General features: G+C 45.7%; 1 protein-coding gene across 1 annotated transcript in view; it reads left to right on the top strand.

Annotated features, from left to right (window-relative positions):
• The window catches only part of LOC124553646 (sodium/potassium/calcium exchanger 3), a 218,171-nt gene that overhangs the window by 147,074 nt on the left and 55,628 nt on the right, over positions 1-15,469 (top strand). Inside the window, exons 6-7 of the mRNA XM_047127521.1 lie at positions 1,394-1,585; positions 7,177-7,404. Coding sequence (XP_046983477.1) covers positions 1,394-1,585; positions 7,177-7,404 — 420 coding nt within the window. The remainder of the gene's footprint in view (positions 1-1,393; positions 1,586-7,176; positions 7,405-15,469) is intronic.

Below are 15,469 nucleotides of genomic sequence, written 5' to 3'. Positions count from 1 at the left end.
ACAAAGTAAGAGCCTACGGAATATCAGACCAGCTGTGTGGCTGGATTGAAGAGTTTACATCAAACAGAACACAGCATGTTGTTACCAATGGAGAGACGTCTACAGACGTTAAAGTAACCTCTGGCGTGCCACAGGGAAGTGTTATGGGACCATTGCTTTTCACAATATATATAAATGACCTAGTCGATAGTGTCGCAAGTTCCATGCGGCTTTTCGCAGATGATGCTGTAGTATACAGAGAAGTTGCAGCATTAGAAAATTGCAGCGAAATGCAGGAAGATCTGCAGCGGATAGGCACTTGGTGCAGGGAGTGGCAACTGACCCTTAACATAAACAAATGTAATGTATTGCGAATACACAGAAAGAAGGATCCTTTATTGTATGATTATATGATAGCGGAACAAATACTGGTAGCAGTTACTTCTGTAAAATATCTGGTAGTATCGGTACGGAACGATTTGAAGTGGAATGCTCACATAAAATTAATTGTTGGTAAGGCGGGTTCCAGTTTGAGATTCATTGGGAGAGTCCATCAACAAAGGAGGTGGCTTACAAAACACTCGTTCGACCTATACTTGAGTATTGCTCATCAGTGTGGGATCCGTACCAGGTCGGGTTGACGGAGGAGATAGAGAAGATCCAAAGAAGAGCGGTGCATTTCATCACAGGGTTATTTGGTAAGCGTGATAGCGTTACGCCCGCATCTCGTGGTCGTGCGGTAGCGTTCTCGCTTCCCACGCCCGGGTTCCCGGGTTCGATTCCCGGCGGGGTCAGGGATTTTCTCTGCCTCGTGATGGCTGGGTGTTGTGTGCTGCCCTTAGGTTAGTTAGGTTTAAGTAGTTCTAAGTTCTAGGGGACTTATGACCACCGCAGTTGAGTCCCATAGTGCTCGGAGCCATTTGAACCATTTGATAGAGTTACGGAGATGTTTAGCAAACTCGAGTGGCAGACTCTGCAAGAGAGGCGCTCTGCATCGGGGTGTAGCTTGCTGTCCGGGTTTCGAGAGGGTGCGTTTCTGGATGAGGTATCGAATATATTGCTTCCCCCTACTTATACCTCCCCAGGAGATCACGAATGTAGAATTAGAGAGATTCTAGCGCGCACGAAGGCTTTCCGACAGTCGTTCTTCCTGCGAATCGTATGCGACTGGAACAGGAAAGGGAAATACTGGCACGTAAAGTGCCCTCCGCCACACACCGTTGGGTGGCTTGCGGAGTATAAATGTAGATGTAGATGTACCAGTCATGATCCGGCATAGGGCCCCTATAGGTCACCGTAATGGATGGGTGGAATCAAAACTTTATTCCTACGGCTGCACTACTGGAGGGTTATGTTTAACAGTTGAGCTATCCGAGATTTTGTCGGCAGTGTTTGGCAGCGCCTGTGCTTTCAGAGGCTGGAGAGACGAGGCTACCACTCCAGGACGCCTCGGCAGCGGACGCCAACGCCTCCACTGTGGGGCCCGAGACGGCTGCGCAACAGCTCAACGGCAGCATCAAGCTGGCTGCGGGGGCGGGAGCGGATGGCCAGGGAAACCCTGATGTCCCAGGGGACCAGCAGGACAACGACTGCACCGAGAACGAAGGTCAGCCGGGCTCTGCGTCTGCCGCACGTAAAGTGTTTCAGAACTCAATCGGCACTGAGGCACTGTTTCAGAATCAATTTTTTGTACAGGTTTCTTGTGTCTTTGTGCCTGATTATCTGTGCTATGTTCATAAACGGTTCATCTGATTGCTAATTTCAACTGTGCATCATGCGAGTTGTATTGCTGCGACGGTCTGGTAAAATCCACATTAAGTGCCTTTAGCAGACAATTTGTCTTGTGATCCCTGGGCTGTAGCTATTAATAAGCGTTGGACTAAACGAGTTGTAGGGTCTGTAACATCCAAGAGACTTTTTGGGACATGACGAAGTTCTCAGCGTACGACAAATGTGTACACTGTCAGCAGATCCAAGCTGAATATCATATCAATTGGAAGAGCAGTTGAACGGAATGGACAGTGTCTTGAAAGGAGGATATAAGATGAACACCAACAAAAGCAAAACGAGGATAATGGAATGTAGTCGAATTAAATCAGATGATGCTGTGGGAATTAGATTAGGAAATGAGACACTTAAAGTAGTAAAGGACTTTTGCTATTTGGGGAGCAAAATAACTGATGATGGTCGAAGTAGAGAGGATATGAAATGTAGACTGGCAGTGGCAAGGAAAGCCTTTCTCAAGAAGAAAAAATTGTTAACATCGAGTATAGATTTAAGTGTCAGGAAGTCGTTTCTGAAAGTATGGAGTGTAGCCACGTATGGAAGTGAAACATGGACGGTAAATAGTTTGGACAAGAAGAGAATAGAAGCTTTCGAAATGTGGTGCTACAGAAGAATGCTGAAGATTAGATCGGTAGATTACGTAACTAATGAGGAGGTATTGAATAGAATTGGGGAGAAGAGAAGTTTGTGGCACAACTTGACTAGAAGAAGGGACCGGTTGGTAGGGCATGTTCTCAGGCATCAACGGATCACAAATTTAGCATTGGAGGGCAGCGTGGAGAGTAAAAATCGTAGAGGAAGACCAAGAGATGAACACACTAAGCAGTTTCAGAAGGCTGTAGGTTGCAGTAGGTACTGGGAGATGAAGAAGCTTGCACAGGATAGAGTAGCATGGAGAACTGCATCAAAACAGTCTCAGGACTGAAGACCACAACTACAACAATGAATTAGATCATTTCTCTCCAGTGCTGTACTGTCTTATATGATGGTAACATGTGCAGATACACAGCAAAAATTTATAGTATCAAAAATACATGATACCCATCAGCAGCGACTAGTCAATACAGGAAAGACATACACTATGTGATCAAAAGTATCTGGACACCTTGTTGAAAATGACTTAAAAGTTCATGGCGCCCTCCGTCGGTAATGCTGGACTTCAATGTGGTGTTGGCCCACCCTTGGCCTTGATGACAGCTTCCACTCTCCCAGCCATATGTTCAATGAGGTGCTGGAAGGTTTCTTGGGGAATGGCAGCCCATTCTTCACGGAGTGCTGCACTGAGGAGAGGTATTGATGATGGTCGGTGAGGCCTGGCACGAAGTCTGCGTTTCAAAACATCCCAAAGGTGTTCTATAGGATTCAGGTCACGCTACGGTCACAGGTTCGAATCCTCCGCCACAGGCCGTGCCTTATGAACAGGGGCTCGATCATGTTGAAAGATGCAGTCGCCATCGAGGAATTGCTCTTCGAAAGTGGGATACAAGAAGGTGCTTAAAACAACAAGGTAGACCTGTGCTGTGATAGTACCACTTAAAACAACAAGGGGTGTGAGCCCCCTCCATGAAAAACACGACCACACCATAACACCACCGCCTCCGAATTTTACTGTTGGCACTACACACACTGGCAGATGATGTTCACTGGGCATTCGCCATAGCCACACCCTGCCATCGGATCGCCACATTGTGTACCGTGATTCGTCACTCCACACAACGTTTTTCCACTGTTCAGTCGTCCAATATTTACGCTCCTTACACCAAGCGAAGCGTCGTTTGGCTTATGAGCAGCCGCTCGACCATGAAATCCAAGTTTTCTCACCTCCCACCTAACTGTCACAGTACTTGCAGTGGATCCTGATGCAATTTGGAATTCCTGTGTGATGGTCTGGATAGATGTCTACCTATTACACATTACGGCCCTCTTCAACTGTCGGCGGTCTCTGTCAGTCAACAGACGAGGTCGGCCTGTACGCTTTTGTGCTGTACGTGTCCCTTCACGTTTCCACTTCACTATCACATCGGAAACAGTGGACCTAGGGATGTTTAGGAGTGTGGAAATCTCTCGTACAGACGTATGACACAAGTGACACCCAATCACCTGACCACGTTCCAAGTCCGTGAGTTCCGCGGAGCGCCCCATTCTGCTCTCTCACGCTGTCTAATGACTACTGAGGTCGCTGATACGGAGTACCTGGCAGTAGGTGGCAGCACAACGCACCTAATGTGAGCAACGTATGTTTTTGGGGTGTGGGGGTGTGGATACTTTCGATCACATAGTGTATCTCAAGCAATACAATGTGGTCATCGACAAGTATTGGAGCTGAGGTTAGAGGTTCGAGACAAATCTGATGCTTGTCACGTCCGTTGGCATAAGTTACGTCACAAACAAAGGAAATTACATATACAGGGTGTTACAAAAAGGTACGGCCAAACTTTCAGGAAACATTCCTCACACACAAATAAAGAAAAGATGTTATGTGGACATGTGTCCGGAAACGCTTAATTTCCATGTTAGAGCTAATTTTAGTTTCGTCCACCTACGCTCAATGGAGCACGTTATCATGATTTCATACGGCATGTGCTGCTAGAACATGTGCCTTTACAAGTACGACACAACATGTGGTTCATGCACGATGGAGCTCCTGCACATTTCAATCCAAGTGTTCGTACGCTTCTCAACAACAGATTCGGTGACCGATGGATTGGTAGAGGCGGACCAATTCCGTGGCCTCCACGCTCTCCTGACCTCAACCCTCTTGACTTTCATTTATGGGGGCATTTGAAAGCTCTCGTCTAGGCAACCCCGGTACCAAATGTAGAGACTCTTCGTGCTCGTATTGTGGACGGCTGTGATACAATACGGCATTCTCCAGGGCTGCATCAGCGCATCAGGGATTCCGTGCGTCGGAGGGTGGATGCATGTATCCTCGCTAACGGAGGACATTTTGAACATTTCCTGTAACAAAGTGTTTGAAGTCACGCTGGTACGTTCTGTTGCTGTGTGTTTCCATTCCATGGCTAATGTGATTTGAGGAGAAGTAATAAAATGAGCTCTAACATGGAGAGTAAGCGTTTCCGGACACATGTCCACATAACATATTTTCTTTCTTTGTGTGTGGGGAATGTTTCCTGAAAGTTTGGCCGTACCTTTTTGTAACACCCTGTATATTATATATATATATATATATATATATATATATATATATATATATATATATATTAATTTGTCAGCATGATTCTTTCTCTCAGGGATATCGTCTTTTCTTCTCACTTTTACGTACGTGCATAAGTAAATATGAAACAGGTTCTTGAAGGGCCTCAGTTATTCATGTACCAAGTTTAGATTTTGAACGTGATGACTAATATATAGTTGCCGTTAACTGAATTGAATGTAATTTTTTTTTAATTTCCAAGGCTTGATAGAATTTGGATTGTTGCGGCCAGGATAAAACTTACTGAAGTCATGGAATCTGTATAGTTTAAAAACATGAACTTCAACGTAAATTAATTATCTGTTGCAATTTTAAAAGGTTCGTACAACGAAATCTCTCGCATTTACATTTACTGTTAACACTTTGGTAAGTAAATTAATATTTCGGCGCGTAATGGCCGCCCAGAGGCTGCATCGGAAGATGAGCTTCCGGCAGCGCAAATTACGGAAAAAAATGCTTATTAAAAATCACTAGCCACTGCGAGCATTTGAGGTGACAAGTATTACAAAGAAATTCATTTTCTAATAATAATATTCGGGAGGACGACGGTTCAATCCCGTCTCCGGCCATCCTGATTTAGGTTTTCCGTGATTTCCCTAAATCGTTTCAGGCAAATGCCGGGATGGTTCCTTTGAAAGGGCACGGCCGATTCCCTTCCCCATCCTCCCCTCACCCGAGCTTGCGCTCCGTCTCTAATGACCTCGTTGTCGACGGGACGTTAAAACACTAATCTCGTCCTCCCTCCTCTAATAATAATAACAAGTTTATTTAAGCAGAAATAGGAGTAAGTTGCATAAAATATGTGTAGCCGCTCAATGGCTGCCTTCCGTATAGCGAAACAAAACAGTGTGCGTGTACTACAAAATACGTCCTTCCTCCTCGGGCGTACAATCGCGTCTCTTTCGGTCCTTTTTTATTTTCATAGACATTAAATAAAGATGCTGTCGCTGCACATCAGGTGTTTCAAGAACATTAACTATATCTTTTACACGATTTATTCATAAAATACGTAAACTACGATTTACAACCGCTAAAAATGTCAATGTGTACGAGGTGTGGCTAGAAAAAAACCGGACTAGTACTGGTGAAACAATAAAACGAATGCAATAAGGCTGAAAGTCGCGTGGCTTGTCACGTGACTCTCGCTCCGCCTACTGCTCGAGTTTCATCTGCCTCCTGCACTCAGTCTGCCCGTGGCGTCTGTTTTAAGTAGTTGACGTTTTGTCTGTGCGTCGGAAAATGTTGAGTGTACAGAAAGAACAGCGTGTTAACATCAACTTTTCTTTCAAACTAGGAAAATCTGCAAGTGAAATGTTTGTAATGTTACAACAAGTGTACGGCGATGATTGTTTATCGCGAACACAAGTGTTTGAGTGGTTTAAACGATTTAAAGATGGCCGCGAAGACACCAGTGATGACACTCGCACTGGCAGACCATTGTCAGCAAAAACTGATGCAAACATTGAAAAAATCGGTAAACTTGTTCGACAAGTTTCCTTGTCAACTCCTGTTAACTCAGACACTGCTCTGATTGTTAAACGGCTATCTTGTCGAACAAGTTTACCGATTTTTTCAATGTTTGCATCAGTTTTTGCTGACAATGGTCTGCCAGTGCGAGTGTCATCACTGGTGTCTTCGCGGCCATCTTTAAATCGTTTAAACCACTCAAACACTTGTGTTCGCGATAAACAATCATCGCCGTACACTTGTTGTAACATTACAAACGTTTCACTTGCAGATTTTCCTAGTTTGAAAGAAAAGTTGATGTTAACACGCTGTTCTTTCTGTACACTCAACATTTTCCGACGCACAGACAAAACGTCAACTACTTAAAACAGACGCCACGGGCAGACTGAGTGCAGGAGGCAGATGAAACTCGAGCAGTGGGCGGAGCGAGAGTCACGTGACAGGCCACGCGACTTTCAGCCTTATTGCATTCGTTTTATTGTTTCACCACTATTAGTCCGGTTTTTTTTTTTCTAGCGACACCTCGTATGTGACGTACCGCCGCATGCTCCATTTGGGACTACGGTGAATCGCCTCGGCAGACCGCATGGCGCTCAGTAAAGTTGCCTGCGGAATCGCAGCCCTGTACATCTGATTGGTAGGGCGTAGTTGCTTCAGTCGGATCAACACGACCCATCTGCCTGGCCGGGTGTGTGTGACACACGTGTGTGTGCTGCGGACACGTGTTGCAGTGGCGGCGGCGGTGGAGGACGCGCTGCGCTGGCCGGGCTCGCCCCCGCACACGTGGTACCGCCGGCTGGCCTGGGTGCTCGTGTGGCCCATCCACCTGGTCTTCACCGCCACCATCCCGGACTGCGAGAAGCCGCGCTTCAAGCGCTGGTTCCCGCTCACCTTCCTCATGTGCATCATCTGGATCGGCAGCCTCTCCTACGTCGTCGCCTGGATGATCACCATCATAGGTGAGTGGGCGCGCCACCTTGCCGACCCACACTCCTGCTGGGTACAGTACAAAACTACACGGTTTCAACAGAATCACACGAATATGCCGTCCGTATCCAGACACACACTACTGGCCGCTAAAATTGCTACACCAAGAAGAAATGCAGGTGACAAACGGGTATTCATTGGACAAATATATTATACTAGAACTGACATGTTATTACATTTCCACGCAGTTAGGGTGCACAGATCCTGAGAAATCAGTGCCCAGAACAACCACCTCTGGCCATAATAACGGCCTCGATACGCCTAGGCATTGAATCAAACAGAGCTCGGATGGCGTGTACAGGTACAGCTGCCCGTGCAGCTTCAACACGATACCACAGTTCATCGAGAGTAGTCACTGGCGTATTGTGACGAGCCAGTTGCTCAGCCACCGTTAACGTTTTCAATTGGTGGGACATCTGGAGAATGTGGCCAGGGCAGCAGTCGAACATTTTCTGTATCCAGAAAGGCCCGTACAGGACCTGCAACATGCGGTCGTCCATTATCCTGCTGAAATGTAGTGCTCCGCAGGGATCGAATGAAGGGTAGAGCCACTGGTCGTAACACATCTGAAATGTAGCGTCCACTGTTGAAAGTGCAGACAATGCGAACGAGAGGTGACCGAGACGTGTAACCGATGGCACCTCATACCATCACGCCGGGTGATACGCCAGTATGGCGATGACGAATACACGCTTCCAATGTGCGTTCACCGCGATGTCACCAAACGCGGATGCGACCATCGTGATGCTGTAAACAGAACCTGGATTCATCCGAAAAAATCACGTTTTGCCATTCGTGCACCCAGGTTCGTCGTCGAGTACACCATCGCAGGCGCTCCCGTCTGTGATGCAGCGTCAAGGGTAACCGCAGCCACGGTCTCCGAGCTGATAGTCCGTGCTGCTGCAAATGTCCTCGAACTGTTCGTGCAGATGGTTGTCGTCTTGCAAACGTCCCCACCTGTTGACTCAGGGATCGAGACGTGGCTGCAGGTTCCGTTACAGCCGTGCGGATAAGATGCCTGTCATCTCGACTGCTAGTGATACGGGGCCGTTGGGATCCAGCACGGCGTTCCGTATTACCCTCCTGAACCCACCGATTCCATATTCTGCTAACAGTCGTCGGATCTCGACCAACGCGAGCATCAATGTCGCGATACGATAAACCCCAATCGCGATAGGCTACAATCCGACCTTTATCAAAGTCGGAAACGTGATGGTACGCATTTCTCCTCCTTACACGAGGCATCAAAACAACAACGTTTCACAGGGCAACGGCGGTGAACTGCTGTTTGTGTATGAGAAATCGGTTGGGTAACTTTCCTCATGTCAGCACGTTGTAGGTGTCGCCACCGGCGCCAACCTTGTGTGAATGCTCTGAAAAGCTAATCATTTGCATATCACAGCATCTTCTTCCTGTCGGTTAAATGTCGCGCCTGTAGCCGGCCGAAGTGGCCGTGCGGTTAAAGGCGCTGCAGTCTGGAACCGCAAGACCGCTACGGTCGCAGGTTCGAATCCTGCCTCGGGCATGGATGTTTGTGATGTCCTTAGGTTAGTTACGTTTAACTAGTTCTAAGTTCTAGGGGACTAATGACCTCAGCAGTTGAGTCCCATAGTGCTCAGAGCCATTTGAACCATTTTTTTTGTGGCGTCTGTAGTACGTCATCTTCCTGGTGTAGCAATTTTAATGGCCAGTAGTGTATGAAGCTGCAAGATGACCATTTACCATCTATCAGTTTCTTATTTACTTCAATCTTATTTTATTTAGAACGTGCATGCATATTTCCAGAAGAATCTAGTCAGTTATACTCATTCCAAAATTTTACCAGATGTCTACAAGGGTCATTCAGACAAATTGGTCTGGGGAAAAAACTGTTAGTAGGCCAAGTTTGGTACTTTTATGACTTTAAGTTGGCATCACTGGGATGAGCCCTGATCAGCTGATGTATCAACATTGTTTTGTCTATAACCTCAAAAATACATTTCAGGATGGCCAGTTGAAAAACGTTCTGTCGTTCGTTTTTTACTTGCTGAAGGCGAGAAACCAGTGTATATAGAGGGTGAAAAGTTTTTAAACCGACAAACCCTGGAAGGTTCGTACGATGCGGGATACGGCGATTAGGATATTGTTGTTGATAAACCCGCTGTGCAGCTCGTCCGCTGTGGTGTGCTACGTAGTACGCACCGACCATATCAGTGTACTCACTCCAGGTGTGTAGCTCCATTAGTAGACGGAGGCAATGCACTACTACACTGGTGGACGGCAGTTGCCCACAACTGAAGGGCGTAATACGGCCTCCACCGGTTTAAGTAATCCTCATAGGAAAAAATTACATTGGGGAAAAATATTTGTTTTGATGTCCCCTACAGCCTCGGTTTAAATACTTTTCACCCTGTATACTGTTCTGTAGAATATCTAAAGTTTATGGTGAAGGTTGTATGAATCGTGCAAATTTTTACAAGTGGGTGGAGCAGTTCAAAAATGGTCGCGACTCAGTGACTGACGGACACTGTTCTGGCCGACCAGCTGCAGTTTCAACTCACTCGCTTGAAAGTCGCATTGATGACATTATTCGTGCCCACCGCCGTGTGACTGTGGAAATGATAGCTGACAAGGTTCAAGTTAGTACTGGTACAGTTCGTAACATTATCTGTAACAGGCTGAAGTACCGCAGAACATGTGTAAGGTGGGTCCCAAAGGAGCTGAGACGGCTACACAAGGAAACCAGGTTGAGATTGTGCACAGAGCTAAAGGAACGTTACGAAAGGGAAGGTGAGAACATTCTCAACAAGATTTTAAGTATCGATTAAACTGAGTTCAGTATTATGAAACAGAATCAAAAATACAAAGCACAGAGTGGAAGCACAACAATTCACTTGTGAAGAAAAAATTCTAAAGCCAAACATCAGCAGGAAGTCTTGTTGACGGTGTTTTGGGATGCTGAAGGTCCAGTTTTTTGTGATTATCTCGAAGAGCAGCGTACAGTGAACAACCAGTACTACTCGGATTTGCTTTTAAACAAGGTGAAGGTAGACTTCGTGGATCTCAGAGGAGAGGTGTGATTGTCCAGCAGGACAACGCACGTCCTCATACTCTACATCTACATCTACATTTATACTCCGGAAGCCACCTCCCTTTCCTGTTCCAGTCGCGTATGGTTCGCGAGGAGAAGGACTGTCGGAATGCCTCCGTGCGCGCTTGAATCTCTCTAATTTTACATTCGAGATCTCCTCGGGAGGTATAAGTAGGGGGAAGCAATATATTCGATACCTCATCCAGAAACGCACCCTCTCGAAACCTGAAAAGACCAAGAAAAAGGTGTTAGCATGCGGACGTAATGTGCTGTTCCAGTCTCTTCTGCACCTAAGGTCCATCACCGTTCCCTTTGGATCCCTACGTAATTCGGTGCTCTCCGATACACACGATCGAACAGCGGAGGAGTGGTACTCAAGCGTCAACTTTAGGTTACGATATCTCCGGATGTAATTAACATTTTACATTGCAACAAACGGCACTGATTACGTATTTGTTTATATGTTCAGATGTGCTGACAAAACTAACGGGGTTCCATTTAAAAAAACGTAGGTTTGTGTTGAAAAACATACTTCGGTGCATTTTTTTATGGTTTGTATTAAGCAATTACACTAGCCCCTCTCCTCACGTTCGGTCTGTGGAGTCGATTCGTCAGTATTTGATGTGGTTTACGAGATATATCCAGCGGTAACGTTAGGTGACTCACCGTGTATAGTGCGACCCGATATTTTAAACGTCCCAAAGAGTCGCTGACCTACGACTACTCGCGAGTTCACACAAGGAATCGTTCTGTAGACTTCTTGTATACAGGGTAAAAAGTATTTAAAGCGACAAACTCTGGGAGGTTTTAGGGGACATAAAAAGAAATATTTTTCCCTAACGTCATTTTTTCCTATGAGGTGTATTTAAACCGTTGGAGGCCGTATTACGCCCTTCAGTTGTAGGCAACTTCTGTCCACCAGTGTAGTAGTGCATTGTCTCTGTTTACTAATGGAGCGATACACCTGGAGTGAGTACACTGATATGGTTGGTGCGTACAACGCAGCGCACCACTACGGACGAGCTGCACAGCTGGTTTATCAACAACAACATCCTAATCGCCGTATCCCGCATCGTACGACCTTTGCTGCTGTGTACCAACGTCTGCGTGAGACCGGGTCACTTAGCAGATTACCTGGACAGGGAGGCCGTCGCACGGTAAGAACGCTGCAACTTGAGGAAGCTGGCTTGCAGCGTGTGGAGCGGGATCCTTCAATCAGCACTCGTGCAATTGCACGTTAACATGGGGACGAATCGGACGAATGTAAGAACAGTCATTCGAGAGCAGTTGTTACGCCCCTTTCACTTACAGCGTGTCCACAACCTGGAACCAGTTGATTATCCATCCAGAGCACAGTTTTCGCAGTGGTACCTGGAACAGTGTGAAATGCATCCTACATTTCCATCCTCTGTGTTGTTTACCGATGAAGCAACGTTCGGGCGTGATGGAGTCTTCAACATGCACAATTTGCATATTTGGAGTGAGGATAACCCACATGCCACTGTTACTGGCGCTCATCAAGTGCGGTTCTTCGTTAATGTGTGGGTCGGTGTTGTCGGGGACTGTTTAACTGGGCCGTATCTGCTACCTAGGCCATTAAACGGCAGGCACTGTTACAATTTTCTCGCCAGAGCATTGCCAGAATTGCTTGAAGACGTCCCGCTCCCTACAAGACAACGCATGTGGTTCCAACATGACGGGGCGCCGGCACATTTCAGTCGTCGTGTGCGTCGATTCCTGGGCCGATGGTTCGGCATTTTTGAAAATCTTCCGTAATTGGTATTGGGTTGTGTTAATGTGTAGTCTCTTGGGCATAAAAAAATTGAAAAGTGTTTGTTGGTTTAATTAACTTGCCGCCGGAGAAATATTCCTCTACCGGTTTAAATACTCTTCATAGGAAAAAAATGGCATTAGGGAAAAATATTTGTTTTGGTGTCCCCTACAACCTCCCAGAGTTTATCGGTTTAAATACTTTTTACCATGTAGAAGTGCTCGCCATAATGTGTCGTAATTTGCACGAGGCACCCACACGGATCGTATGTGTGACCTGAAATGCTTACACGCGAATATTTCCTAAAATAAACCACTCACAAAGCTCAAACCTTCTCAAAATATTCCACAGTGTAGTCGCTTTTCATCAACCGATCAAACACGCAGATTTCTTCTTTTCGGTACACATTTGATCAGCGCGATTTAAGATACGTGTTTACCAGCTCCCGGCTCCCGAACCGCGGAATTCCTTTTGGTTAGTATGTTAGGCAGCGAATTAGATCATCTCGAGCACTTTCTATACTTGTGGTATTTCTAATGGCAGCTAATCAAATTACCATAAGTGATTTAGACTAGAAATCCCGTAAATCCAAAATTAAATAAAAGTACATGGGAACAAAATGTGATTTCTTTCCACAAAATAGATTACTAATAAATTTCATTCTCAACGCCCCTTCTGGCTGCCCTTTACAAAATCAAGCTCACTCAGACATTCGTCACAAGTTCCCCCAGGGGTGACTCTAGAAGTCAGTCAAGGGCGGTGGGCGAATGGGGGAATGAAATATCGCTTAACAAGAGGAGAGTTGGGGTCCTCCACCGACAAATTGGTAAACTTTGGTGTTGCACAAAATAGTTTTTTATAACTGTTTTGAGTTCAGGGTTAAAAAGACTTATTTTAACAAGGAAGATTTTATAAATTACATAAACCATAAAAAATATCAACTTACAAAAATTAGTTTTCATTAATTTTCTGGATACTGGAGATGACATGAATGTAAAAACTTGAACTTGACATGAATACAAAAAAAATTCTGTCGCAGAATTCACTAGATATTTCCGGATTCTGCCCAATTTATCATGCTCATTCGTCTCTGTTTCTTTTTACTGAATCTGTGAATGATAGCCGGCCGGAATGGCCGAGCGGTTCTAGGCGCTTCAGTCTGGAACCGTGCGGCCGCTATGGTCGCAGGTTCGAATCCTGCCTCGGGCATGGATGTGTGTGATGTCCTTAGGTTAGTCAGGTTTAAGTAGTTCTAAGTCTAGGAGACTGATGACCTCAGATGTTAAGTCCCATAGTGCTCAGAAACTTTGAACCTAAATTATCCTAAGGATAAACACACACGCTGCTGCATAGTTTTGATAAAATACCATCTTCTCACTCTGCGTATGTCCTCCAGTGACCTCTCTCAGTCTCTGCAAAACAATCAAACTACCAAAACACAATGAAATAATAATTTTACTCTGTGTTATTAATTACGCCAGAAATTTGTGGTAATGAAACTAAAGAAAATTAGATTATATGAAACTATCCTCTTGGTTGTAGTCTTAATAGATGCTCTAGATGAGTACATTACAATTCCTAACTCAGTTTCACCATGCCAGCGCGGCTATTACGTGCTTTAGGTGAAAATTTATATCTCCGAAAGTAGCGAAATCATTGCTTTCAAATTTTAACGGCCGCTTGTGTTATCCATAGAATTTGGTACACTGAGTATGAAAAAGATCGATTAATATTTAACAGTAATTCTGTCAGAGACAGCAAAGGACTTGGAAGAGCAGTTGAACGGAATGGACAGTGTCTTGAAAGGAGGGTATAAGATGAACATCAACAAAAGCAAAACGAAGATAATGGAATGTAGTCGAATTAAGTCGGGAGATGCTGAAGGAATTAGATTAGGAAATGAGACACTTAAAGTAGTAAGGGAGTTTTGATATTTATGGAGCAAAATAACTGACGATGGTCGAAGTAGAGAGGATATAAAATGTAGACTGGCAATGGCAAGGAAAGCGTTTCTGAAGAAGAGAAATTTGTTAAAAATCGAGTATAGATTTAACTGTCGGAAAGACTTTTCGGAAAGTATTTGTATGGAGTGTAGCCATGTATGGAAGTGAAACGTGGACGATAAATAGTTTGGACAAGAAGAGAATAGAAGCTTTCGAAATGTGGTGCTACAGAAGAATGGCTTGGTTCAAATGGCTCTGAGCACTATGGGACTCAACTGCTGTGGTCATCAGTCCCCTAGAACAGAACTACTTAAAGCTAACTAACCTAAGGACATCACACACATCCATGCCCGAGGCAGGATTCGAACCTGCGACCGTAGCAGTCTTACGGTTCCGGACTGTGCGCCTAGAACCGCGAGACCACCGCGGCCTGCCTACAGAAGAATGCTGAAGATTAGATGGGTAGATGACATAACTAATGATGAGGTATTGAATAGAATTGGGGAGAAGAGGAGTTTGTGGCACAACTTGACTAGAAGAAGGGATCGGTTGGTAGGACATGTTCTGAGACATCGAGGTATCACCAATTTAGCATTGGAGGGCAGCGTGGAGGGTAAAAATCGCATAGGGAGACGAAGAGATGAATACACCAAGCAGATTCAGAAGGATGTAGGCTGCAGTAGGTACTGGGAGATGAAGAAGGTTGCACAGGATAGAGTAGCATGGAGAGCTGCATCAAACCTGTCTCAGGACTGAAGACCACAACAACAACAACAACAACTTCTTCAGATTCACAGAGAGTATGTGAAACGTGTTGCACGCAGCTTTAGTCAAGTACACGCCTCGCCCAGCACAGTAGTCAGCGTCAGCTGTGCCAGCGAGAGTACCAGAATCTCTCCTCCCGGCTGCATTGCAAGCTACGTTACAACACCTTGTGAATCCCAGCACGACGTTTCGACGCCATAACTGAATGTCCTCATCAGGTGTCCCTGAGACTAGCTGCCCGACTCTCCCAGTCCCTTATGTATGCCTGGCCAGTGTGTCGAGTTCCGGGGATTGTGCGTTCAGTCATCAGTCTGCACCTGCCGTGAGGCGCGCTTGTGCAGGTGTTCCCCATTCTGTCAGCGCCCACTGTGGCTGCATCACGATGTACTGTGGAGCACCTGATCGTAAGGTGACCTCCCCCCCCCCCTCCCCCCCCCCCCCCGCCACAGATATCAGCGAAAGAAAAAAAAAATAGAGGTTCCGGTCAC

Source organism: Schistocerca americana, chromosome 11 (assembly GCF_021461395.2).
Source record: "Schistocerca americana isolate TAMUIC-IGC-003095 chromosome 11, iqSchAmer2.1, whole genome shotgun sequence".
Taxonomy (NCBI): domain Eukaryota; kingdom Metazoa; phylum Arthropoda; class Insecta; order Orthoptera; family Acrididae; genus Schistocerca; species Schistocerca americana.
The sequence above is the reverse complement of the archived record's forward strand: the minus strand, read 5'-3'. Positions and strand labels throughout refer to the sequence as shown.